Source organism: Engystomops pustulosus, chromosome 2, assembly GCF_040894005.1.
Source record: "Engystomops pustulosus chromosome 2, aEngPut4.maternal, whole genome shotgun sequence".
NCBI classification, from domain to species: domain Eukaryota; kingdom Metazoa; phylum Chordata; class Amphibia; order Anura; family Leptodactylidae; genus Engystomops; species Engystomops pustulosus.
This window is the reverse complement of record NC_092412.1, coordinates 125,508,707-125,534,028: the sequence shown is the minus strand read 5'-3', so window position 1 is coordinate 125,534,028 and position 25,322 is coordinate 125,508,707. Positions and strand designations below refer to the sequence as shown.

General features: G+C 38.6%; 1 protein-coding gene and 1 long non-coding RNA gene across 4 annotated transcripts in view; one reads left to right on the top strand and one right to left on the bottom strand.

Annotated features, from left to right (window-relative positions):
- Positions 1 to 25,322, bottom strand: part of DOC2B (double C2 domain beta) — a 452,434-nt gene that overhangs the window by 100,983 nt on the left and 326,129 nt on the right. For all 3 annotated transcript variants that reach the window (XM_072136265.1, XM_072136266.1, XM_072136267.1), the window contains one exon: positions 306 to 432. In XM_072136265.1, the coding sequence (XP_071992366.1) occupies positions 306 to 432 (127 nt within the window). The remainder of the gene's footprint in view (positions 1 to 305; positions 433 to 25,322) is intronic.
- Positions 11,879 to 23,445, top strand: LOC140116596 (uncharacterized). Its single transcript, XR_011852840.1, has 3 exons — positions 11,879 to 11,949; positions 13,432 to 13,551; positions 23,036 to 23,445. It is a non-coding gene; the product is annotated as an uncharacterized lncRNA (long non-coding RNA).

Genomic DNA, 25,322 nt, shown 5'->3' with positions numbered 1-25,322 from the left:
TCATAGAAGCCTTGATAAATCTCCCCCTCTGTCTTTATATAAAGGTACAGATAATGAGTATTGTGCACAGATAATACAATAGATAAAGCATGACTACATGATGACAGATTGCTCTAAATGACTATCTCAAGTTTGTATTTTAAGATAATGCTCATCATTATTTTCAACTGTAATCAGCCCCACATTATTTTATCTTGTTACAATGTATTAACTAAGGCATCTGAATACCATCCTAGATTCTAGTCATTGCATAGATTGTCAGTGCCTTGCTTCTCCGGCATGCAAACACAAAAGAGCTTACTTACAGGAAGCTGTTTCTCTAGACAGATGCTAAAATTTTTGGTTTGGTTGGGCTTAAGCTTCTTTAGAGGAATTCTTGTTTCACCGATGAATTCATTGTGGCGGAACTTATCCTCATCACATACTGAAATTCTAGACACAAACACAAAAAAAACATGAAATATTATATAACAGCAGAATATATTTTTTATAGTTGTTATACATGTTATAGGACAGAAGATTTTACAAATCATATTATGTCACTGAATGTTTCAAGTACTCATGTAAAAAGAATAATCACAGAAAGCTGCAATGCTAAAAATGCTAAGAAAGAAGGGTCATAAAAATACAACTGCAAACATTTATTTATTTTTTCATACAACTCCTTCAACAGAGGTCAGAAGTCAATTTTCCTACTAACTTGACAAGGCTGCTGGTGTCCTTTGTATCCCATCCAAAATTCTGAACCTTAGCTGCTCACCTGTAAATGTGGGATATTCTAGATACCTTATACAGCATCCAATGGTAAAAGCTAAGGTTACTAGCTTTCCAGTGTTCTGCATAGGTGTTTTTATGTTCTCTTATTATATTTGTTTATGAGCTTGGATTTATTTTTCAATTTGAATGTGTTCTACTTGCCCTGACACACCAGACTGAATGTACGGTGCTGCGGTCATGATCTTGGATGGTACTCTAACCTTATCAGCTGGGACAACTGCCCCTTTGTGACAACCATGAAAAACAAAGGGGTCACCAGGATATTTCCATTCAGTTTGGGAATAGCCCAAACTGGTTAACACACACTTTAATTGTAAAGAATGTACACATTTTCTTAATGTGGGAATGTCTTATATCAAAAAGCTTTAAAGGAGAGGAGGATTTAGATTTTCTTTTATAATAAAGAAGATACAAAGGCTTTATACATTCAATTAGAGACCATTACCCAAACACATTTTCAACTTGTTGCTAAGATGGCATATTTTCAGATTTTAGTCATTTATTTTTTTCTTTTACTTCTTCATTGCTTTTAGCCTACAATCAAGTAATACTAAAACTGCATATCAATCTGCTCAACCAGTTCTGCTCTATGACACACAACCTGTAGATCAAACTAAATTTTTCCAGTGACATGTTCCTTTTTAGTCAGTACTGTGCCGATTAATAAGTCAAATGTTAAATGATAAAATAATCAATAAGATAAATTCCAGCCAACAAGTTAAATATGATTTATCTCAGCAATTATAAGTAGATGATTTCTCAACATAGTAAAAAAAATCAATTGCAAAGATTTGTGCACATAAAGGTTGAGTTCACCCAAGACACTCACATTATGTACTATGGGTAAGTAAGCCCTACAAAGATTTTCATATAAGCAACAAATATACCATGCAGAATGTGTAAATACAACTGCAAACATCTGTGAATGATTATAATTACTGCTATATAGATGTGCAGGTTAGCAGAAAATAAAGCTGTGTCAAACATGAAAACAAGAGGTAATTCTTGTGTAAGGGAAGCGTTTTACATCCAACTGGCAATAAATGAAGATTATTGTATGCATGAGAAAACATCAGTTCTACAATGGAAATAAAAATGTTAATTCCACAGATGAACACAGTGGTATTTCAATTATTTCTTGCCTCAATAAAACTGAAATATTTTAAAAAATGTATAATTGAATTCTCATATTAATCAAATGTATAAACAGAGAAGTGATTTCTTACCCTCTAGCCAAGAACATTAATGTCTCCTTGATTGGTTACATTTGCCACAATATTGTATATAATTTAACTATATGATATTGGTATGTCCAGGTTTGGAGCTGCTATTTGATTTAGGTGGTTCCTGAGGGACCCAGCTCTAAAATTCACAAAGGCGACAGAGATAATCCCTTGACCCTATGTTATATGGAATTATATATTTTTTCTTGAGTTTTTCAACCAAAAACCCCTGCATACTAATTTGCCAACTCCTTTCCTCCTGTGTCCATGGTAGATAGCTGGATGCCCAGACGATTGAAGACAATTTTACAGTTATGAAATCTTCCTATCAAGACCTATGGAGTCTAGAAGAATGAATCACAAAAATGTACCCTAATCCAGAGGAGGGGAAACCCACATTATCATGTGGGCAACCTCCTCTCAGTGACATCGCAAGCCAGTAGGTGGGAGAGAAAACCCATTGAGCTTAAATTATTGGGCTGTGAAATGCTGAGTTGCAAGTCTTTGTGGATCCCATTACAATCTGGATAGGATGCACAAACCTTTTCCTGCTGTTCCCCTTGTAGATAAATATACTATTCCATTAGTAAGGCTTATTCATTCTTACCCTTTTTTTATCTGACAATTGTTTTGTATGTTTGCACTGCATATTTGTGTATACATTAAAAAATGTAATAATTGTTGTTTTACAGAAACTGTGTTTCTGTAGGGAAAATGTTACCAGTGACAAGGGAATCGTATAGCTAATTGAATTGCTTGTATTTTTAATTGTCAGGAATTTGTTTATGTATAAAATGCTAGGGGGTAAATCAGGGAAAAATAGTCCATCTGGAACAGGCGAGCAGGGTATTATGAGGCAAATTGAGTGGCTCCCTAATGTAGTTAGACCCCATGATCTGCCCTGGGGATAGTGCGGATATATTCCAGCCAAATATAAAAAACAAGCTCCGTTATTTTAACTTAGCTCCCACAGCCCGTTTTATCCATTAAGATCCTTAAGCAATATTCAGACCACAGGTATAACAAAAACTCTTTTTATATATAGTTACCGTAGATAAATGACAATAGCATAAATACATCCCCAAACTTCGGCTGATGTTTCAGAGGAGTTTCCTCCTTCTTCAGACATGCGTCAATGTGCTGGCCAGGTAAGGCTTTAAATACTTTTACTACCATATCCTCTACATATTTTTACTTGAAACAAAACCTATCAAAGAATCAGTATACCTTACCCTGATAAATACAGTAATGCATCAAACATATAAGAAATACAAAATACAAAAATTACAAAAACACATTACCTCTAGGATACAAGGTGTCTAGGTGTCTAGTCTACTGATCCAAAAGACTTTGCGTTGGAGTAACTTCTTTTTTTACAATTACATCATTCTCTTGAGTAAAGCTCTCTAATATGAGCCAACGCAGATTGCTTACATTATGCTTATACTCCCGAAAGTGTCTAGCAACGCCTGTCTCATCTTTAACCCTATCGCTACCACTCATAAGTTCTTCGTTTTTAGTGATAAACTGCCTAATCACTAATTTATGTTCATTTAGTCTAGATTTATAGCTGTCATGGTCTGCCCCCACGTATGCCAACCCACAAGGGCATATAGATAACCGATTGAGTATTGCAAGTAAAAAAAACTTTAATCTGAAGTCCCTTCACTCAGATGATTAAAGGAATCACCTTTAATGATTTCATTGCAATTTTAGCAGGATAAACACACAAAAGTATCATTTTTCTTTGCTGCTAAAAAGTTTGACATGGCTTTCTCTTTTCTCTTATAGCAGATGTAATTAGATTGTTCGCAATTGAACAACCCTTCTTATAGATAAATTTTGGATGATCTTTAAACAATATTCCATACTTTGGGTCATGAGACAGGATGGTCCAATTTTTAATAATTGTTTTTTTGATTAGGTGGGCATGTCTGTCATACTGAGAGACATAGGAAGCCTGGTCCCTCATTTTTTTTTTGTTTAAATGATCTAACTACCTCTAGCCCTACTTTCTCCACTTCATACCTCGGATACCCACGATCAATTAATTTTTTCATATGGACATCACATTCCTCATCACTACAACAAATTCTCTGAGTCCATACAAATTGACCTTTTGGGATCCCTTTAAATGTTTGTGGTGCATGGTAACTATAATAATTTAGCAAATTGATCCGATCTGTTTCTTTAGTTTATAATGTAGCAATAAACTGATCCTGGTATGTTTTTATTTGGATGTCTAAGTAAAATATGTGTATCTTTTTCAGCTGAAAACTTGATAAGAGTATGACACTGATTTAAATTCAAGATAAACTCATCTAAGTCCTGTCCAGAGCCTTTCCATAACAAACAGACGTCGTCCACATATCTAGTCCACAATACAACGGATTCAGACTAGAGATGAACGAACACACTCGTCTGAGCTTGATGCTCGTTCGAGCATTAGCGTACTCGTAACTGCTTGTTGCTCGGACGAATACTTCGCCAGCTCGAGAAAATGGCATCTCCCGCCGTTTTGATTTTTGGCGGCCAGAGACAGAGCCAATCACAAGCCAGGAGACTCTGCACTCCACCCACCATGACGTGGTACCCTTACACGTTGATAGCAGTGGTTGGCTGGCTTGATCAAGTGACCCTGGAATAGACTAGCCCCTGCCCGTGCTGCTCGCATCATTCTCTGTCTGGATGCCGTTAGGGAGAGAGCTGCTGTTGCTGCAGGGATAGCGTTAGGCTGTTATATTAGCTTACTGTTAGGCAGGAGTGAGTCTACAAGAACCCAACAGCCCTTGTTAGGACTAGAATAACGTTATATATATTTTTTTTTTATATGCTTGTGGCTGGCCTTGCTGGCACTAGTAGTGCAGCTAGTACCATATTGTGACGAATTTGCAGGGAGACTTGCGAACTTTATATTTAGCTCTTAGTGAAACACATATCCATCTCAAACACCTAAGTGGGACAATTTATTAGGGGTTTGATTGAATTAGGCACAGTCTGACGATTTTTATTTTTTTTCAAAACTTAAAGTGACTTAAAATCCAGTTGTGTGCTGTCAGTGTAGGTTAGAAACAAGGCATACAAGAACACAACCGGCTTTCTTAGGGCTACAATAGCGTTATATATATATTTTGTTGATTTGCTTGTGGCTGGCCTTGCTGGCACTAGTAGTGTAGCTAGTACCATATTGTGCCGAATTTGCAGGGAGACTTGGGAACGTTCTATTTAGCTCTTAGTGACACACATATTCATCTCAAACACCTAAGTGGGACAATTTATTAGGGGTTTGATTGAATTAGGCACAGTCTGCTTTTTCTTTTTTTTTTACTTTTATTTTTTTTTATAACTCAAAGTCATCAGGCACAGCACGCAATCCAGTTGTGTGCTGTCAGTGTAGGCTAGAAACTAGCCATAGCAATAGGATAGCATCGTTTTGTTAAAAAAGCAAAAACACAAAAAAACACAAAAAAAAACACAAAAAAATGTAAATGTACAGTTTACACTTTTAATTTTGAAAATGTTGAACGCGAGGGCTAGGGGTAGAGGACGAGGGCATGGGCGTGGGCATCCAACTACTGCAGGCGTCAGAGGCCGTGGTCCTGGGCGGGGTGAGACACCACCTGCTGATGAGGGAGCAGGGGGACGCCGCAGAGCAGAGACGCTGAACACCAAGTGTGCCCTGTAAAACTTTTCATAAGTCTTAGTTCTTTACAGGACTCACTTGGCGTTCAGCGTCTCAGTGGAAGCCATGGAAAATTAAGTGTGGACTTTCTAATAGGACTACGGCATACTACAACCAAAGAGGGATGAAGTACTCATGCCAAATGTACCATTGTTGATGTTACTAACCTATAAAGTATTTTTGAAAAAAAGTTTTATGGTGGTCTTAAGCTTAACTACTATATGGTGATTACTAGGAGTGTGAGAGACTTCGAAATATAGACCAGTGTACACACTTAAGAAAGAGAAAGGAGCTACGTATGTTTTAAAGTGTATGAATATCAGCAGGCCGTGGTGCACAAGCTGAAACAGTAATTCCCTTCTGACAGCGCTAGCGGCAGAGGGCATACTTCTGCGGGACAAGTAGCGAGGGAGAATAGGCGAGCAGGCAGCTTGTCCAACACTGGCAGGGGTATGCTTTACAAGGCCTTTGCCAGTTTTATGTCACCCCAGAAAGACACTGTCACCTGTCCCCAGTCTCGACAGAGTAGGGCTGATCTTTACAGAAAGATGGTGAGGGAGTACGTAGCTGACCATACCATCGTCCTAAATGATCACACAGCTCCCTACAACTACTTGGTTTCAAAGCTGGACATGTGGCACGAACTGGCGCTGTACGCCTTGGAGGTTCTTGCCTGCCCTGCCGCTAGCGTGTTGTCTGAGCGGGTTTTCAGTACAGCTGGTGGCATCATCACCGATAAGCGTACACGCTTGTCGACTGACAGGCTGACGCTTATCAAGATGAATAAAGCCTGGATTTCTCAGGATTTCCATTCTCCACCAGGTGAAAGAAGCTCAACCTGAATAATGTATGCACTCCTCCTCCTCATTTTCCTCCTTCTCCTCCTCTTTGTACTGTATGTATTTAATTTTTCTGGAGGACCACCTACCTGCTCCTCTGGTTTGAAAACTTTTTTGGACTGCCATATACAGGCACTAACCAAATTTAATTGTCTCCATAGCAGCCTCCACACGTCATCTTTATAGCTGCCTCCACACGTTGTCTCCATTGCTACCTCCACACATTATCTCCATAGCTGCCTCCCAAAGTCGTCCATATAGCTGCCTCCATACATCGTCCCCTTATCAAACGAGCTGTGTCAGGCAGATTTTTGGGTTGTTTTCATGGCTTCCACATCAAACTTGTTAACTTTGTCACCACCCTGCTGTGTTATCCACAAAATATACTGGCAAACTTTTATCATTTACCGATTTACATTCCCCTCACCCGCCATAACCAAAACTTATAAGAACAGTACTACACTTGATCTTATCCAAAAGGTTCTTAGAAGTGCTGTTTGTAGCCCCCGCCTGCTTTGAAAATGATACTTTTTTCAAAGGAAACGCTTCTGTCCCCCAGGCCCATTTTGGCTTGGACAGGCGAAAACTCGCCTGGCAGCAGATCGCCAGCTCCATCCCAAGATAAGCCAGCCTCAGAGGCATCCATGCATGCTGCCCCTGCTGTTTACTGTCAATTTCGCCTCCACGATCCTCCACAGCATCCACCAATGTCTCCATGCACAAATTTCAACTGTCTATACCCCAGACGCTGGAGCGCGAGAGGATATACATCACATCATCCCCTTATCAAACGAGCTGCGTCAGGCACAATTTTCAGGTGTTTCACCAGATACATAATGGAACTCAGCGCATCTGTCGCGCCATGCTGGAGACCTGAAGTTTCAATCATAGCAGTGCAATATGGATGCCCCATACTGTCACTCTTAATCATGGAAGTCGTCTCCATGGCTGCCTCCACATGTCGTCCCCTTATCAAACGAGCTGTGTCAGGCTAATTTTTCGGGTGTTTCACCAGATACGTTATGGAACTTGGTCACTATGTCGCCACCATGCTGTGTTATTGACTAAATATACCGTCAACCTTTTGTTGACATAGGAAATCATTTCAGCGCTTCTTGCTCACCTCCTTTGGTTCCTCTCTGCCACCCATTGTTTTGAAGCCTGAGTCCATTTGGGGTATGTCGCCATGCCACTCTCTAGCCTGCCGCTGCTGCCTCTGCATGAGGTTCCCTATAGTGTCAGGGTCAATTATTGGATGTTTTAGATGCTATCTAGCCTCATTCGGTCACTCTGTCATCGCCATGCTGTTGCCCATAATTTTGGCAGAATGGTGCAATTAAGCAGCCTCAGAGGCATCCATGCATGCTGACCCTGCTGTTTCCTGTCCATTTCCGTGGTGTTTCCATCATTTTCGGAGGTGTTTGGCCTAGCTTCCCTGTGCAGACCCTTGGTCCATTTGAAAAATGCTCGGTTCACCCATTGACTGCAATGGGGTTCGTTATTTGAGACGAGCACTCGAGCATCGGGAAAAGTTTGTCTCGAATACCGAGCACCCGAGCATTTTAGTGCTTGCTCATCTATAATTCAGACCACTGACTATTATACACATATTTGCTCTCAAGAAACACCATAAAAATATTGGCGTATATATCGAGGACCCCTGTAGCTGCAAGAAAAACTCTTCAACAAACCTGAAGTAGTTTTTCTTGAGGATCACTTCTAGTAGCATCATGATAAACTTTATATCTATATTATTTAAAGAACCATCATTCTTCAGAGCTTCATGAACTGCCATAGTTCCTTCTACATATATTACAGTCCACTTTTCATTTGTTGCCACTTATAATGCTGTGGATGGCCCCCGCATATAATACCCCCCACTAAAAATGCCTCTTCGATATAGCCCTTCGTCTTATGCTCTTCTTTATGTAACACCCAAGCAAATTTTTTATGCTCCCCAACTTATTATGGCCCTCTTTCTGTAGACCTCCAATCTCCTTCTCCTTTCTGTGTAAGGAAACTAACTTCCCTTCAGTTCACACTGTTTACTAGCTTCTCATGAGAAGTATGAGAATGCTGAGAAAACACTGTCTTCAAACATATAAGGGAAAGAGAGCATTTCTTCTTCAGTCAGAGAAAATATTTCTGCCAAGAATATAGAAGCATAAAAACTCATGTAAGATGTCAACATTTTAATGACAATATATATTCCAAAAAGCAACCAATTTTTTAAGATGGCAGTCAAAAAAAGTTCCCTGGTATAAATTCTTCTGAGTAGTTTTATTTTTCCCACATAATATAACTGTAGATCACTTTCAAAAATACAAGTTCTTAGCATAACATAAGCTAATAAAGAATGCTGGGAAATGTCAGCTCTGAAGCATACATTAAACTGAATGCAACTGGGAATAATAATACAGGTTATTATATGAGGATCAATACCTGTAAATTAATTATGTGAGTGTTTACAGTGTTTACAAGTCTATATGAGAATTTTGTATTAGAATAGATTAGAATAGATACTTTCACAATATAAGCATAAGTTTAACATACCAGATAATTATTTAATAATTCATCCCCTCGTCATATTTATCTATTACTGGTAATATATATCTATTATAAAGTATTGTCATTTTAAAGTGCAGAGCTGGCGCAGACACAGGAGTTTTATCAAATCATCCGCATTGTTTATCAGCTGTGTATGACAGCTATTTTATGTATGACATAAGAGATAACTTTAATAATAGCCTATTAACCCTTCAAGTTAAATAGACCATAATTACTCTGGTAGTTTAACCCCTTAATGACTAGGCCCTTTTTTCCTGCAAAGAGCTGTGTAAGGGCTTGTTTTTTGTGTAACAAATTGATCTTCATTGTGACAGTGTTTAATATTCCACACCATTTACTGGGAAGAAAAAAATGATGCAAAAATGGTAAAAAAGTGGCATCTTGGACTTTTGGGTGCTATTTTTTTGTTATGTGGTTAAATGCCAGAAATAACTGTTATTATATTTTGATAGATCAGACATGTTTAACATGTTTATGATTTTTGCTGCTTATTTTTATATCAGTTCTAGGGAAAAAGGGGTGATTGGAATTTTTAAAAAAAATCTTTGGCGAAGATATAAAAAAAACAGCTTTTGGTCTATTTCTGATAATAGTACAGTAATTGAATTTCCTTTGTCTTGCAGTAAATTTAGTCCAAGCATTTGTTCATGACTTTGGATTTTGTTTAATGGTCATTATTGTCTTTTGTAGCAGGTAGTTTGGAAGTGCCCTGGAATGGCTATATAGCGGGTTCACTTAATGAAATGCAATTTTTATTATCTCATTTTAAAAGTTGCTGTGCCACATTATTCTTTGGCTTTTGTGACTTCCCATTAACCTTGGCTGTCTGTGAAACCTGAATTAGACTTCATTAAATATGACAAATCCATTTATTGTTAAAAGTTATGGAAAGGGAATATTAAGTAGCCTTTTATTGACAAAAATAGAACCCATTCTTAGCATGCAACCAATGTTTAGATGTGACTCAGAACTTATATTGACTATGGAAACATTGTACTGATTAGAAATAATAACTCAAGTAATTAAAAAATATGTGTTTTAGAAGGTAAACATTTTGTGTGACTGGGGCACAACTAGGAAGGGCTAGAACCCGTGGCAGACTTCAGAAGGAGCTGGGGAATTCACATGGTGGGGAGTTTATGTAAATGTATGTATCACGTAAGGGAAAATACAGAATTCTGTCAAGATTCTACAACATTTAAGCTACATTCTATCTATTTAGCCAGCACCCGTTGTCTGTAGCCCAGGTGCCTTAACCATCTATGGGGGATGTATATTAAATTTGCAGCCGAATATACATTGCCCAGATGGCCATGTAAATAGGGCCTTAATAGCGGTTTATTTGATACATTTTCTGCATGCCAATGTATATTCCATTTTGTAATTGTTCTGATTATAATTTCATGTATTGATGGTAAAATAGTGGTATTCCAATTAAGTATGGGGCCAAGAAGTAGCTCTTTTATCTTTTAACTTTTATAGTACTCACTCTTTCTTTACAAGAAAACCTTTTAATTTGATTAAATTAAATTCTGACTAAATGCAGTATTATTGTTATTTAAATGAGAATGATCGATAAACATAATCTAACTTTGGGACACAGTTGTAATGTCCATATCTTTATTGAGAAGATTGAATGAACACCCACAGTAGAGGGAGATAAAGTACGTGAACCTCTGTGTTATCGACTTCTCCAAGAGCAGAATGGCATTAGATTCTTCACTTAAAGACATGAGATTGGAAGTGTTGGGCTTCACACGTGCTTTACTTATTATTCAATACTCTCTCAGCTCTGTTATCTAGATTGCACCTCCAGTAGCTATGGTAACGTTCCATATATGGAATTCAGCAGTGTAACAGCCTAAAATGAAATGTATGGCTTTTTTCTTCCTTTCTGGGATCAATAGTGATTTACACCACTTAAACTTTCCACATGTGATTAAGGTGCTGCTTTCCACCATCTTTTAAGCATTTTAGCAACACGGACACTAGTCACTGTTAAGGTTTCAGGGAAGCTTACTGCCCACAGCATTGCTCTGTGTCTTCTTTTGTGCTCTACTGCATGTTCTGGCATCACTAGTGATGGTCCCTTGTTACCTCAATGAGATTTTAGAGACACGGATCTCTTCCCTTTATCTCTGCCCACACCATTCAACATTCCCCTTTCTCTTCCTGACGCTTCCTCTGTCCAGCTCTTTTCACTGCTGAGGTCCATCACAGAGGATTTAGAAATAGTTGCCACTGCCATGGGGGTTGTGTCACAGAAATGTCTTCTATTGGAAATCTGCCCAAACACATGAATGGAGTTGTTTCTGCAGCATATGAATTTTACAAACCCCCATTTAAACCTTTGGTGAAGAATTTTAGTTCCATAAATTTCTGCAGTCGAAAACCTGATGCAAAACTTGTGTAAAATACAGTAAATGTATCATTAGCTGCAGATTAACTATTGTGAAGTCATAAAGTACTAAGATTTTCCTGTGGTTTATGATATGAATACATCATTAATATTGATTAATTTGTAGAGATTTCTTTTACTCTGCCATTCTTCGATTCATTGCTTCTAAGAAGCAAAATCTGGTTGAATGTAGTTGTACACATAAACCGGGAAAGAGTCTAAAAGTAGATATGCTCTGTATTCGCACCTGCCATTGTATAATGAAGTACAGCTTCTATGGATGACAAGTGAGTTGAATTTTTAGTTAATATGCATGCGACTGATGCTCCTACTATGTCTAATAAAAGGTTACATTTTTACCCAGATAAAAGATTTCATGTTTCCATTTTCAGTGGGAGGTGAATGAAGTGACATGGAGGTGAAATATCAACCTTTCTAAGAAAGACTTACATCAATACTACGGTAAGATCAAATCTCTAAGAAGGCTTTCTTTATTTTATTTGCCTCGTGAATCTCCTTACACCACACAAATCAACAGCTAAGATATAAAGAATGGGGGATTTGGATATAGGATGGGGGTTGGATAATATATTGATCAATGTTAAAAATATGTATGATGATGGCAAATGAAATAATTAATGATATATGTATTATTCTTAAGATGTCTAATTATGTGTATTTAAATGAAAATATAGATTGCTGTATCTTATGCAGTTGTAATTATAATATAAGACATCTTTTGTCTTTTATGTCAATGATTGAATATAAACTTAAATAAAAAGATTTATAAAAAATAAAAAAAATATAAATAAATAAATTATAAAGAATTAAAAATACATTTTCCTGCTAACAATTATAATTTACCAGCTAGTAACTTTTTAAACTAGTTATTTAGTCTAAAACATATGTAAAAACATACATGCATCATGACAAGTATACTATAACAATAAAGCATAACTTAAAGTTATAACCAAATTATTGTATGCGGTTCCCACTTTGAACGTAACAATGCCTACTTTGTGCTGCTCACCCTTTTCTTTAAAATATTATGGCATTTTCTGTTCTGGAAGTGTTTGACAAAAATCTTTTTTACCAGGGGTGAAGTGGGCGGAGACTGTCTGTCTGTCTATGCCCTCAAACTGAGGCCAGTTAGCTTGCCCACAGATCCCATGATGCCTTGTGTTCTCTCTCAAAGTACTTTTGCATTAAATCCTTTTAGTTACAGGATGTATATGGTGACTAGCCAGCAGCTTCCATCATATGGAGGAGTATGGGACATGTAATAAGTGGAAGAAATCATAAGTAAACCAGTTACCGGTACATGAAGTCTATAACCTGTGCTGTGTGAGCACTGAGGGTTAATAGCTTATCTGCACAGTGCCAATGACAAGGTGGGGGAAGGGCATAAAGTGCAGAGAGAGAGAGAGAGACAGAGAAGGGAGAAAACATATCTTAAAATTTGCTATGTAATTTCTTGCAAGTATGTAGACACTACACATGTGGACTTCACTTGCTGTATGGGCGCAGAGTGAAGGCGCAAAAGGAGGGCCATGCTGCAGCCAGTTTTGTCCTATAAAATGTAATGGATTTTAGCTTTCTTATTGGCGCCTTTTTGTAGGCTAAAATATTTCTGTTTTTCCATTAGTGGGGCCAAGCGATGGCATTTTTGCGAGGTGAGATGCATCTTCCAGTGATACCATTTTGGGGCATCTATGCCCTATTGTTGAAAATGTATTAACTTTCTAGGGGCGGAAGAGTAGAAAAGCATCAATTCTATAATTGATTTTTTTTGGTGTTCATCGTATAGCTTAATAAACATCTTATCTTTATTCTACGGGTCAATACAATTACAGTGATACCATACTTACATAATTTTTCTTACGTTTTACTAAATTTGCAAAATAAAAGCTAATGTGGGGATAAATCTCATTTTTGAATACCCAGGTTGAATACCCGCAATCGCAGCTCACTCCAACTGCTGGTGGAAGGTTGATTTTAAAAAGAAGGTGGTCATGGATAACAAATATTAGAAGATTACCATAGTTATGGTGCCTGGATCGATGGGTAAGTGACCCTTTTTTATCATGCTTGATTCACTTTAACCCCTTCTCGTGTGCGGGTACATGGAGAGGGCTCACGGGCTGAGCACTCTCCATAGCTGGTAAGTCTTTGCTGCATATTGCCGGTAACTTATCCGGCAAAGTTGCCGGCAGCTTCAAAAAGATGGTGGCGTGACATCATCAGACGCCATGACAGCCTCGGTTCTTCCAAAGACCCAAGGCTGTCTCGTTTTAACCAATTCATAACAATGTGCTATTTGCACATTTTAATGAATGAGGTTGAAAATCCCCATATACTGCCATACTGCAGTGTGGCAGAATATGGTAGGATCGATAAAATAACCTAGTGTTAAAGTACCCTAGGGAGTCTGAAAAATAGTAAAAATTAAAAAAAAGTTAAAAGTTACAATAAAAAAACATAAAAATTTAACTCGCCCCCTTTCCATAGAACTGATATAAATATAAATTAACAGTAAAAATCATAGACACATTAGGTTTTTCACTGTGTTTAACCCCGTAATGGAAAATAGGGCTCAAAGTAAAAAATGCCATTTTTTGCCATTTGAAAAATATAAAAAAATCAATAAAAAGTGATCAAAAGGTCTTACAGTCCTAAAAATGGTAGCATTGAAAATGTCATCAAAAGTTGCACAACATGACCACCACCACCAGCTTAATAGAATGAAGTATGAAAACCAGGGATACTTCCTCATAGACCAGGCACAGTGACTATGGTAATCCTCTTATATTTGTTATCCCTCTAAAATCAACTGCTAATTTCAAATTATTCTAGGGAGCCAGAAAGGCTATGTGCATGTTATCAGAGCCCCTACAGGCTGTTACATTCTGAAGATGCACTTCCCCCTCCCACTGTGTGGTCACTGCTGCTGAGATTTGTGGCTTGTGGAGCCAGAGCAAAGAAGGCCCCTAGCTTTTGTGGCTCATAAGTATATTTTAAATATGGATTTTAGAAGGAAGGAAGTTAAGGACAATAAATATAAGAATATTACTACAGTCACAGTGCATATATCTATGAGTAGGTGTCCCTGGTTTATTATGATGGATTTTGATGGTAGATTTCCTTTAAATGTTGATAAATCATTAAAAACGTACAAACACATAGTATGTTGGTCTTTAGGGATTTTGAGTTTTCCTTGATGGCATCTCCATAAGACACTAAATTGTCCCTTAAGAGAAGTAGGTGTGTAATATGACATGTAATAGATGCTATACATTTGTGTATATGTTTATATGTTGTATGCATAATAGATATAATACCATATTAAATAAGAGGACCCAGCATAGTATGTCCAAAGCCTTCACTGGGCACCATACTAAAAGTCTATGCCAAGTAGACCTATGATTTGCATATATGCATGAGTCCTTATGGAAGCAAGAATGACTGCACTAAAGCTCAGTTAAACAGCTGCACAAATGTTTTATATGAATTGCTTACAGTGTATTTGAATTAATCTCCACAATAGACCTGTGTCTCCCTAAATGTTTATTACAGAAAATGTCCATTGTTAATATTAATGGATATGAAACAGCATACATCACATCCTCAGATGTGGTGTAATACATAAATGCTTTGTACATCAGAACAACAATCTGTACATTGGTAGGAAAGACACAGCTGGCAATGAAGCAGTCACTAAACTCCATCAGTGGAGAACTAATTAGAGTCTATGCTACAGAGATCCAGAATAGTCCCACTTGTCTAGTTAACAAAATCCCTCTCTACATGCTAAAATCTTAAAGGAAATCCCTGGTTTACCCTCCTAGTTACCATATGATCTGCACTGCTAGAGCCATAATATGAAGCTTCATCCTTCTCAAGGACAGTTTATGATGCCATATGGGATTATGCAAACAAGACTTTGTACCTTTTTTGATGTACTTTCTGATATCGCCTCTGCTGTTGTGTTTGTTTACACCGCTTCAAAGCTTCTCGCTGATCAAAACATATTCCTAGGGCTAGGGACATGTGTACCATGCTGGGAATCCTTATGTCCTGAGCTTCAGAAAGCTGTATTACATATAGTAAAGGGACCATACACCATATTACATTCACTTATCAAAGTAAATTTTATCAAAAAGAATACCAATTGAAAAGAAAGACTATACTTTGATTTTATTAAGATATATACAATATATATATATATATATATATATATATATATAAGTGTGTCTGTGTGTGTGTTTTACTTTAAAACCTGATTGTAAAGAACCTGTCCAGCAATAGCGCAACCCCAACCAGGTTTGGCACTAGCTGTCAGACTGAGTAAGCAGTGGTAAACTCACCCTGCGATATCCCTGCAGGCTATGGTCCTGTCTGCAGATAAGACCGCCCTGACAAGGGAGAAACCGGCTATCAAAAACCTAACTAATGGTAGCTAAGTGACCCTACAAGGTCACAGGGAAAACTTACTTCATCTAAACAGGTAACATGAATACCAAAATAGACCAATGTTCACACTAGTTTACAGAAAAGTGTCAAGCTAAAACCAAACAGACCTGGAGCAGGGGCAGCAGGGTAACACCAGGAGATATGCAACACTGATGGACAAACAACAGATACAGACAGAAAAGCAGAGTAGGACAGAACCAGGTCCAAACCAAGATGTCGGCAAAGATACAGAATTGTATAGCAAAAGAATGGTTGGTAAGCGTAGCAGAGGTTAAATACACAGAAAAGCAAACAAGAAAATAGTAGATGCACTAGAAAGCAGAAATCAGACAACCAGCAACCTCTGAAGGAACTGGGCAGAATATAAGGAAGCAATGGACACTGCCTGCAACACTCACTGGTTCAGCCGTCCATCACTCAAGCCACAGCTGCAGACAGAACAAGCTCAAACACACACTTAGCTTTCTCAAGGAAAGATCCTGAAAAGTAGTTGTCAATCACAGGCAACTCTGGCTGTTGTTTTTAACCCCTTAGTGACCAAGCTCATTTACGCCTTGATGACCAAGGCCTAGTTTTCAAAACCAGCCTGTGTCACTTTATCCGGTCATAACTTTAGAAGGCTTTAACTTATCCAATTGTTTGTCAGTTTGCTTTTCCGTTACATTTTGTACTTCAAAATAGTGGAAAATTTTGGTTGATATATTTAACATTTATTTATGAAAAAATGTGAATTTGGTAAACATTTTGAAAACATTTGCTATTTTCAAACTTGAAAATGTTTGGTTTTTGAAACTGATAGGCCCCTTCCACACTCGCGAGTGTGATGCGATAAACTCGCCTTCACAATCGCAACGTGCATTGCTCAGATCGCATGGCCCAAAACGCTGCAAACCAGAACTGAACTGATCTGCTGACTTTAGTTCCGGTTTGCAGTGTTCAGGCCCTGCGTTCCAAGCAGCATGCGTTGCGAGTGTAATGCGAGTTCATCGCATCACACTAGCGAGTGTGGAATGGGCCTTAGTCTTACTACCCAAATTAGGTACCAGCTAAAATTTACCATAGCTCAGCTTTGTGTTGGTATCATTTTAGAAGTGTCCTTTTGTTTTATTGCAACGCTAGAAAGGTCACAAATTGAAAAGCATTCTCATATTTTCAAGAAAACTTTAGAATCAATTATTTTAGGGACCATATTATTTCTATAGGGGTCTGGAAGTTCTGTTAATAGAAACCCACAACATAGTCTATTGACTTCACCCATCAAAACAGCAGGTAGGAAGCTTCTTAACCCTTTGTGTATTTTACAGAAATTCAAACAAAATAAAGGTTTGATTTGGAATTCACTGCAAAAATGTTATTAATACATTCATTTAGCCACATTACCCACACCTGAATAAAAGTAGAAAATGCATCTAGGATTATATTGTTCAGAGTAACAGGACACCCAAATGTGGATTTAACCCACTGTCAGGGCACATGTCGGGGCGCAAAGGTAAGGAGCCATTGAGCTTCTGTGGGGAAGAATAGTTTTCATGCGCTATAATGTGTTTGTAGAGCTCCTGGGGCCACGTTCTCACGTGGCAATTTAAAACAAAATCCAAAGGCTTCAAATTTATTTTGAGTTTAGTTAACGTGTGGATTAATTTCCAAACACAACTAAAATGGCCTCAGGTACCACAAACCTTTATCCCATAGAATTTGTTAACTTTGTAAGACACCCTGTAAAAGTCATCTCATACATCCACTTCCATCAACATAGTGGCAGTGGCAAGTAAATAAAAACACAGTCAGATCACTTTTTGTTATTTTTTTTTCTGTTTCAACCATCTTATCGCTTCTACTTGTCTATCCTTGTCATGTTCCCTTTAAGCAAATTTTCATTAAGTGATACAATGCATTTGGCAAGGCTAAGGCTTCCTTATGCAGACTATGGGGCACATTTTCTTACCCAGTCCAGTCGCGATCCAGCGGCACGTTCTCCAACACGGATTCGGGTCTGCCGGGATTCACTAAGGTCCGTGCGCCCGATATCCAGCAGGTGTTGCTGCTGCGCCAATGTCTACCAGGGTTTACCTTCTTCATCCGGGTGTATGTAAGTGCTGTTCTTGCAAAACATTTTTTTTAAAATCCAGCGGTTTTTCCGAATCCGTTGTTGTTTTCCAACGGCCACGCCCCCGATTTCTGTCGCGGGAAAGCCGGTGCTGATGCGCCACAATCCGATCGCGTGCGCCAAAATCCTGGGGCAATTCGGCGCAAATCGGAAATATTCGGGAAACACAATGAAAATGCGCGATTCGGACCCTTAGTAAATGAGCACTGTGTTCAGTCTTTTCAGCTGGGTGGAGAGGGGTGACCAGCACCATGGGAGCTGGGCCCCACAATATGGGAAGGAATAGGACCTGCTCTATAATTTGTGGCAATGTGCATGAGGCCTAATAGTGACTCTATCACCTGTCGATAAAACATTGGTAAATGTTTTTAAAAACTGAAAAACTATTTATTCTGGTTTTAGTATTATTTACTTCTTATTTTAGTTACCCAAAATAATGTATAATTTTATAGTTTCAGTATGAATTTAGTTTGTACATACAAGCTTGTACTATGTCTTTTAAATTGTTATTTTCCACTGAAGTCCTTTGTACAGTAAACTTTTGGCCCCTGAGAAGAAAGGTTTTTGAAATCATCTCATACATTTCAAAGATCCAGTTAAAATCTGTTGTCATACACAATTGATAAAGTAAAGTGCAATGCATTCTGGGACACCATGTCACCTGCTAGGTCATTGATTGGCAGCTCCAGTGGAGCTTCATATTGTCAAATTCGGTGATACTGCTTTCCCTTGTGCACGTTCAATTGCTCGGATCATCTTTTCACATACCATTTTGATTCATTATAAGTGAAGAGGTTAGACAGTAAACGGTCACCTGCTATTCCCATAAGTCTACGGATAAACTGAAAATCTGTCATCCTGACTTTAGGTAAGGAAAGTTGTGGCATTGTTTTATTTCTGTTCTCTTTTTTTTGTCATGGGAATAACATAAAGGACTTTTACAATCAACATATCAAGCAAAGCTGAAACCTACACAATACACTTATTATATACGTATAGCGTTATGTGACTCATTCATTGGATGTTTTTCATTCACTTCCCTGTTTTCCTTGTACTTTGGTTATCAAAGTAAGGACTTATTCCATACACAGTTGTTGTAATCATATTTAAATCCATGCACCGCAAAACCTCTCCAACCCAGACATCTAAAGAAAGTGGGAAACATTGGCTTATGATGCTGCTCCTCACACACATCTCCTGATCCCACAGCTTAAGACAGAGCCCGGATCAAATCAAATTTCCAGGCAACTTGAATACACACATAGGAGGCTGAATAAATTCCACTGATTAAAGTGCACTAGAAATCCACTTGAGAGGATAGTAGCCATAGTAGTAATAATTCCTGTCAGAAAAAAAAAATCATTGCAACGTCCTGTGCACTGATCCTCAGTGTAAGTAATGATGTTTTACTCCGTTACAATGTTTACAATGTTTCATGCCAAAATCTGTGTTAATGTGATGTGGAACAATAGTGACAGTGACAAATGGCTGGATGGAAGCAGAATTGTTATACATGGTTTGAATAATGCCTGCAGTATTATTATTTTACTATCCTTCTCTGAACTGTAAAATTGTGTATATGCAGCATCTTAGAATTTAGTTTCATATTTATATATGTGTGAATTACATGAACACCATGATATAAAATGATAAATAACCTAGGATAGCCATCTAGAGCACTAATTGCCTACCAGCCGGTCAAAAGAATTGACCAGTTCACCAGATATTTCCTGTCCTGTAAGCTTAACAAAAGGATCCCCTTTCCAAAATCTGCGAGTATTCTTATTTATTGGGCAAATGCTTTTTGTGCAAAGATTAACATGGCCTGTTCCAGTGCCGCCTGCTTAATTCTGGCTTCTGCTGCTCAGGTTTTGCTGTTATCTGATGTGTCATTTAAGGGCAGGTCACTTCAGGCAGTCAATAACTGCTCTGACCGGTGATCTATACAAAACTGGAACATAACTGTCTGTTTGTGTAGGTCACTGCTAAGGCTTGTGATTGGCAGAAGCTGTGATGCGGACACATGACAATATGAGAAAAAGAGTTGCAGAGGTGGGTAGTGAGTGCTGGAACATTGGGGTAAGGTATGTTTGTTTTCTTTTGTTATCATTAAAGCAGTTTCTACATACTCTAGGTTTGACAAATACTTCAAAGGCAGAGGAAAGCATGGAGCAGAACATGTGATCCCTAATATTTGGGGGAAATGATTATCTTCAGCTGCTCAAGGAGAGGATGTACAGTCTATGAAAGTGCCAAAATATTGTGAATAGTGTATATATTCAAGGATTGTGTGCAGTGCAAGAATTTGCACATAAAATCATGAATATGGGTAGAGGGATGCGGGGGACCTTTGATGTGTTTTTTTTGCAGCCTGCCAGATAGGCCTCTTGATATATCCAGTGTGACGAGGGGGCGTTATGATATGCTAGCGCCCCTGTGCCCCATGGGCTGGATTTTGCAAATGTAACGGGACCATAGATGACATCACCCTGGTCACATCCATGTGAAATGATGTAACAGAGTTTTATCTCAACGTTCCAGCAAGGGACTGTGTTAAAGGAAATCTACCATTTGATTTTATACCTTGTGGATGCTGTAGCTGCACTGATGCAGACACATATCTTATTTAATACCTGTACTGAGTGGTTTTGTTGAAAAAACAATTATAAAATTATGATAATAAAGCTCTCTCGCTTCTTTGCTGGGGCCCAGCGCTTCTCTCCTCACATTAATGGACATCTACCACCAGGATGAAAGATAGTAAACCAAGTACACTGACATACTGGTATGTGCCCCCTCTAGCTTCTTATGCCCTGGTTTTAACAAAAAAAGCTTTTAAGATTATGCAAATGACCCTTAGGGGCTCCATAGGTGTTAATGGAGCCTGGAGTCCTCAGGCTTATTCGCATAATTTTGAAAACCTTTTTTCTTAAAAACAAGTGCATTGAAAGCTATGTAAGTGCACTTGTTTTCAATCCTTGATCCTGGTGGTAGATGTCCTTTAAGTATGCACTGCTCCAGAGAATGATGTAATCACAGTGTTGTGCCTGACAGGGTGAAGTAATCAATCACGACACCATCACCCAGCTGATGTGCATGAGTGATCCAGCTCAGGTTGATTAGTCTTGTCTGGATAGTTCAGAAAGCTCAGTGTGTAATGTGTCTATGTAGGTAGTCAGTTCTCCCAAGGTCCTTTATGTTATAATAGTTTTTTCAGAAAAACCACTCAGCCCAGGGATTAAACAAGACATGCTTCTGCATCAGTGTAGCTACAGCATTCTCAAGGTATGTTTGGTTCATAATGCATGAAATCCAATGGTATATGGTGATGAGTGGTTTTGCTGATAAGACAGATATAACATTATGATATTGAAGCTCTGTCCCTTCTTTGGCTCCTTCAGCGCTAGCTTCCGCGCTTCTCCTAGCCTGTGAGTTTTTTTCTGCACTGCACACAATCCTTGAATATATCCACTAAAGTGGTAAGAGGGCTATTCAGTGTAGGAGATGATGATGCAATCACTTTTCTCCCTTCCAGACAAAATGATCAATTGCTGCACCATCTCCCGGCTGCTGTGTATGAGTGATCCAGCACTAGTTGATTAGTCATGCTTGACTAACCGCCAATTGTAATTCCAAGCTCCCTTGTGTAATGTGTTGATCAATGCAGCCATGCTTACCCAGCTTTCCCCAGTTCCTGAATGTTATAATTGTTTTTTCAGCAAAACCACTCAGATCAGGGATTAACCAATATATTATCCTGCATCAGTGTAGCTACAGAATTCTCAAGGTATGTTTGCTTCATAATGCATGAAATCAAATGGTAGGTTTCCTTTAACATAAATTGCATATGTGCCTTTACTGCCTTAATATTAATCCCTAAATGCTCACCAATTGATTCATCATTCATTATTGCTTTGTGCAGACTCTCTGTGTACTCTGTACAGACATGTAAACAAAAACCCTACACTGGTAAATAGGAGGGACCTGTAGCAGGAGATTATGACATCCTGCTCCACTCCCCACCTCCCTGTGTCCGTCAGCGACACGGACAGAAAGAAAAAAGACACACTGAAGGCTGCCATTAGAAAGGAGGCTGAAACAGTGAGAAACGGTAAGGTGAAAAGGCAGCATGGTGAGAACAGGGAAAGGCTGAAGATCTCAGAGGAGGCAAAAAGACAGGTACATATACATGCACAGACCTGTCTAATGGAACAGATTTATTGAAAAGTGGACAGACTTTTTAAACATTTGACACAGTGGGGGTCATTTACTAAGGGCCCGATTCGCGGTTTCCCGACGTGTTACCCGAATATTTCCGATTTGCGCCGATTGTACCTGAATTGTCCGGGGATTTTGGCGCACGCGATTGGATTGTGGCGCATCGGCGCCAGCATGTGCGCGACGGAAATCGGGGGGCGTGGCCGAACGAAAACCCGGCGTATTCGGAAAAACCGCCGCATTTAAGAACAGAAAATGTGTCGCTCGGGGCACCGCTTACCTTCACTCAGCCCGAGCCGGTGAACTCCAGCGCGTTCAGATGCTTTTCAGCGAAGCAGCGTCACCTGGTGGACAGCGGAGGAACTACCTTATTAAATCCCGGACGGACCCGAATCCAGTGCAGAGAACGCGCCGCTGGATCGCGAATGGACCGGGTAAGTAAATCTGCCCCAGTATTTCCTACACAGCTGTATATGTTTGTAGTTGAAAAGCTGCAGACGGTCCTGCCAATGGTGCTGGTAGCAGTAAGACTTGTACCATACAGGCATATAGGCAATGCTTTTTAATCATTTTTTTTTATTTTGGGTGGGTTCATTTAAATGGCAGGGTCCCTTTAAACTTTAGCCATATTTAAACTATTATTTCTAATAAAAATTACATGAGTGCCAGTAGCTGTTTTTTTTCTTCTGTATTGGAAAATGTATTTCACTTTTACAGATTATCAATTTTTATTTTTATATTTTTGTTTTGCAGTTTTCGGGCAGCTATAAAAGTCCTTAATGGAAGTCACAGACCCTACTGAGGAAAGGAATGACCCTCTGAGCTGTACATTCAATTGTATATAGTGTTATTAGGAGAAGACAGAGGCCCACATTAATTAAAGCGTTTGCAAGTTTTCTGTTGGATTTTGCACTAGAAGTAATGTGGAAACTGCTTGCACATGTATTTAAGAAGTGTCTGCGACTATGCACTGTGCAAAACATGACACAAAATTCTGCACATAAAGAGGCGTTCCAGTGCTGAGTCGGACCATGCGCCACATTAATACCGCAACTCCACAGAATTGTGTCGCACACTCTATGTTAAAGGTGCACCAAAAAAAAGTTGGTGCACACTTCCCTAGCAGTGCCGGGAGCTCAAGATTAATGAAGGATGTGCACCACTTCACATGAATCTGGCACACTCTACATACTCCACAGGCACACTGCACTTAGTGCAGCTTGCACTAATTTAGATAAATGTGGGCCATAGTGTTAATAAACCACTTTTGTCTTCCTAGGTGCTCTTGCACAGAAAACACATTGAAAAATGCTGCTGAAGAGTAAATACCCGCATTGCTCGCTGTCAAAAGACAGAGGGTGGACATTATCAAAATTAGAGTATGCAATATATATCTACCAAAAGCATACAATAAACTCAGTGGGGGACATGTGATATTTGTGAGCCACATCCCTAAATTGACCTGAAAATAGGACTATGCCAGGCAGGTGGAAAAAATATATTTGTTTGAGCTCAAAGCTATTGTAAATCAGTGGTGCATAATACAGAAAGTATGACACATGTGCCAGAATTAAAAGTTTTTATGTACTGAACTGTGCTTTCATTAGATTACCGATGTGTGACATAATAATACATCACAGTTTGGCTCTCGTTGTATGTGAGGGAATATTGTGCCCAAAGTAAAAAAATGTGTTTTTTTGTCATTTAAAAAAAAATGTAAAAATTCAATAAAAAGTGATCAAAAGGCCGTACAGTCCTAAAAATGGTAGCATTGGAGAAGTCATAAAAAGTTGTACAGAAGGTTTTAATTATTTTAATGTATGAAAACATTATAAAACTATATAAATTATATCTTTGCCATCGCACCAATCCACAGAATAAAGTAAACATGTCATTTAGGGCGCACAGTGAAAGCCGTAAAATCCAAGCACACAAAAAAATTTATTTCCGGCTTTACGGTACATGGCATGGAATATTAAATGCTGTCACTATGAAGTGCAATTTGTTTAGCAGAAAACAAACCATCATATAGCTCTTTACGTGGAAAAATAAAAACATTTTTGAAGGTGGGAAGTGAAGAATGGAAATGCAAAAAAACAAAAAGGTTTTAAAGGGTTTTAAAAAATTTCCATATACAGTGGGTATATACAGTGGGTATTCAGACCCCTTTTAAATTGTCCACTCTTTGTTTCAATTTTACTTTGTCCTCTTTTTCTTATTAATGTACAATCCGCACCCAATCTTGACAGAAAAAAAACTGAGATGTAGATATCTTTGCTAATTTATTAAACAAGAAAAACTGAAATATTAAATGGTCATCATGTATTTAGATCCTTAACTCACCATTGAGTAAAAGCACCTTTTGAGTTGGTATAGCGATGAGCCTTCTTGAGATGGATGCAACAAGTTTTTCACACCTGGATTTGGGGATTATGTGCCATTCTTCCTTGCATATCCTCTCCAGTTACCTCAGGTTGGATGGTAAAAGTTCAACAGCTATTATCAAGTCTCTCCAGAGATGCACAGTTGGCTTCAGGTCTGAGATCTGGCTGGGCCAGTGAACAATGGTCACAAAGTTGTTCTGAAGCCATTGCTCATTGTCTTGTTGGAAGGTGAACCTTCAGCCCAGTCTGAGGTTCATAGAACTCTGGAGGAGGTTTTAATCCAGGATATCTCTGTACTTGGCTGCATTATTCGTACCTTCAATTGCAACCAGTCTTCTGGTCTCTGCAGCTGAAAAACACCCCATAGCATGATGCTGCCACCACCATGTTTTACTATAGGGATTGTTTTTGGCAGGTAATGAGAAGTGCCTGGTTTTCTCCACACAAACCGCTTAACACCAAAAAGTTCAATCTTTGTCTCATCAGACCAAAGAAACTTATTTATCATAGTCTTGGAGTACTTCATTTATTTTTTTACAAACACTGCTGGAATCCAATGAAGGAGTAGAACCAGCTCAAGAAAGATCAGAAGGAAATGAACACCATGTGAGTTAAATACAAGTTTCACAGGAAAGGGTTTGATTACTTATGACCAT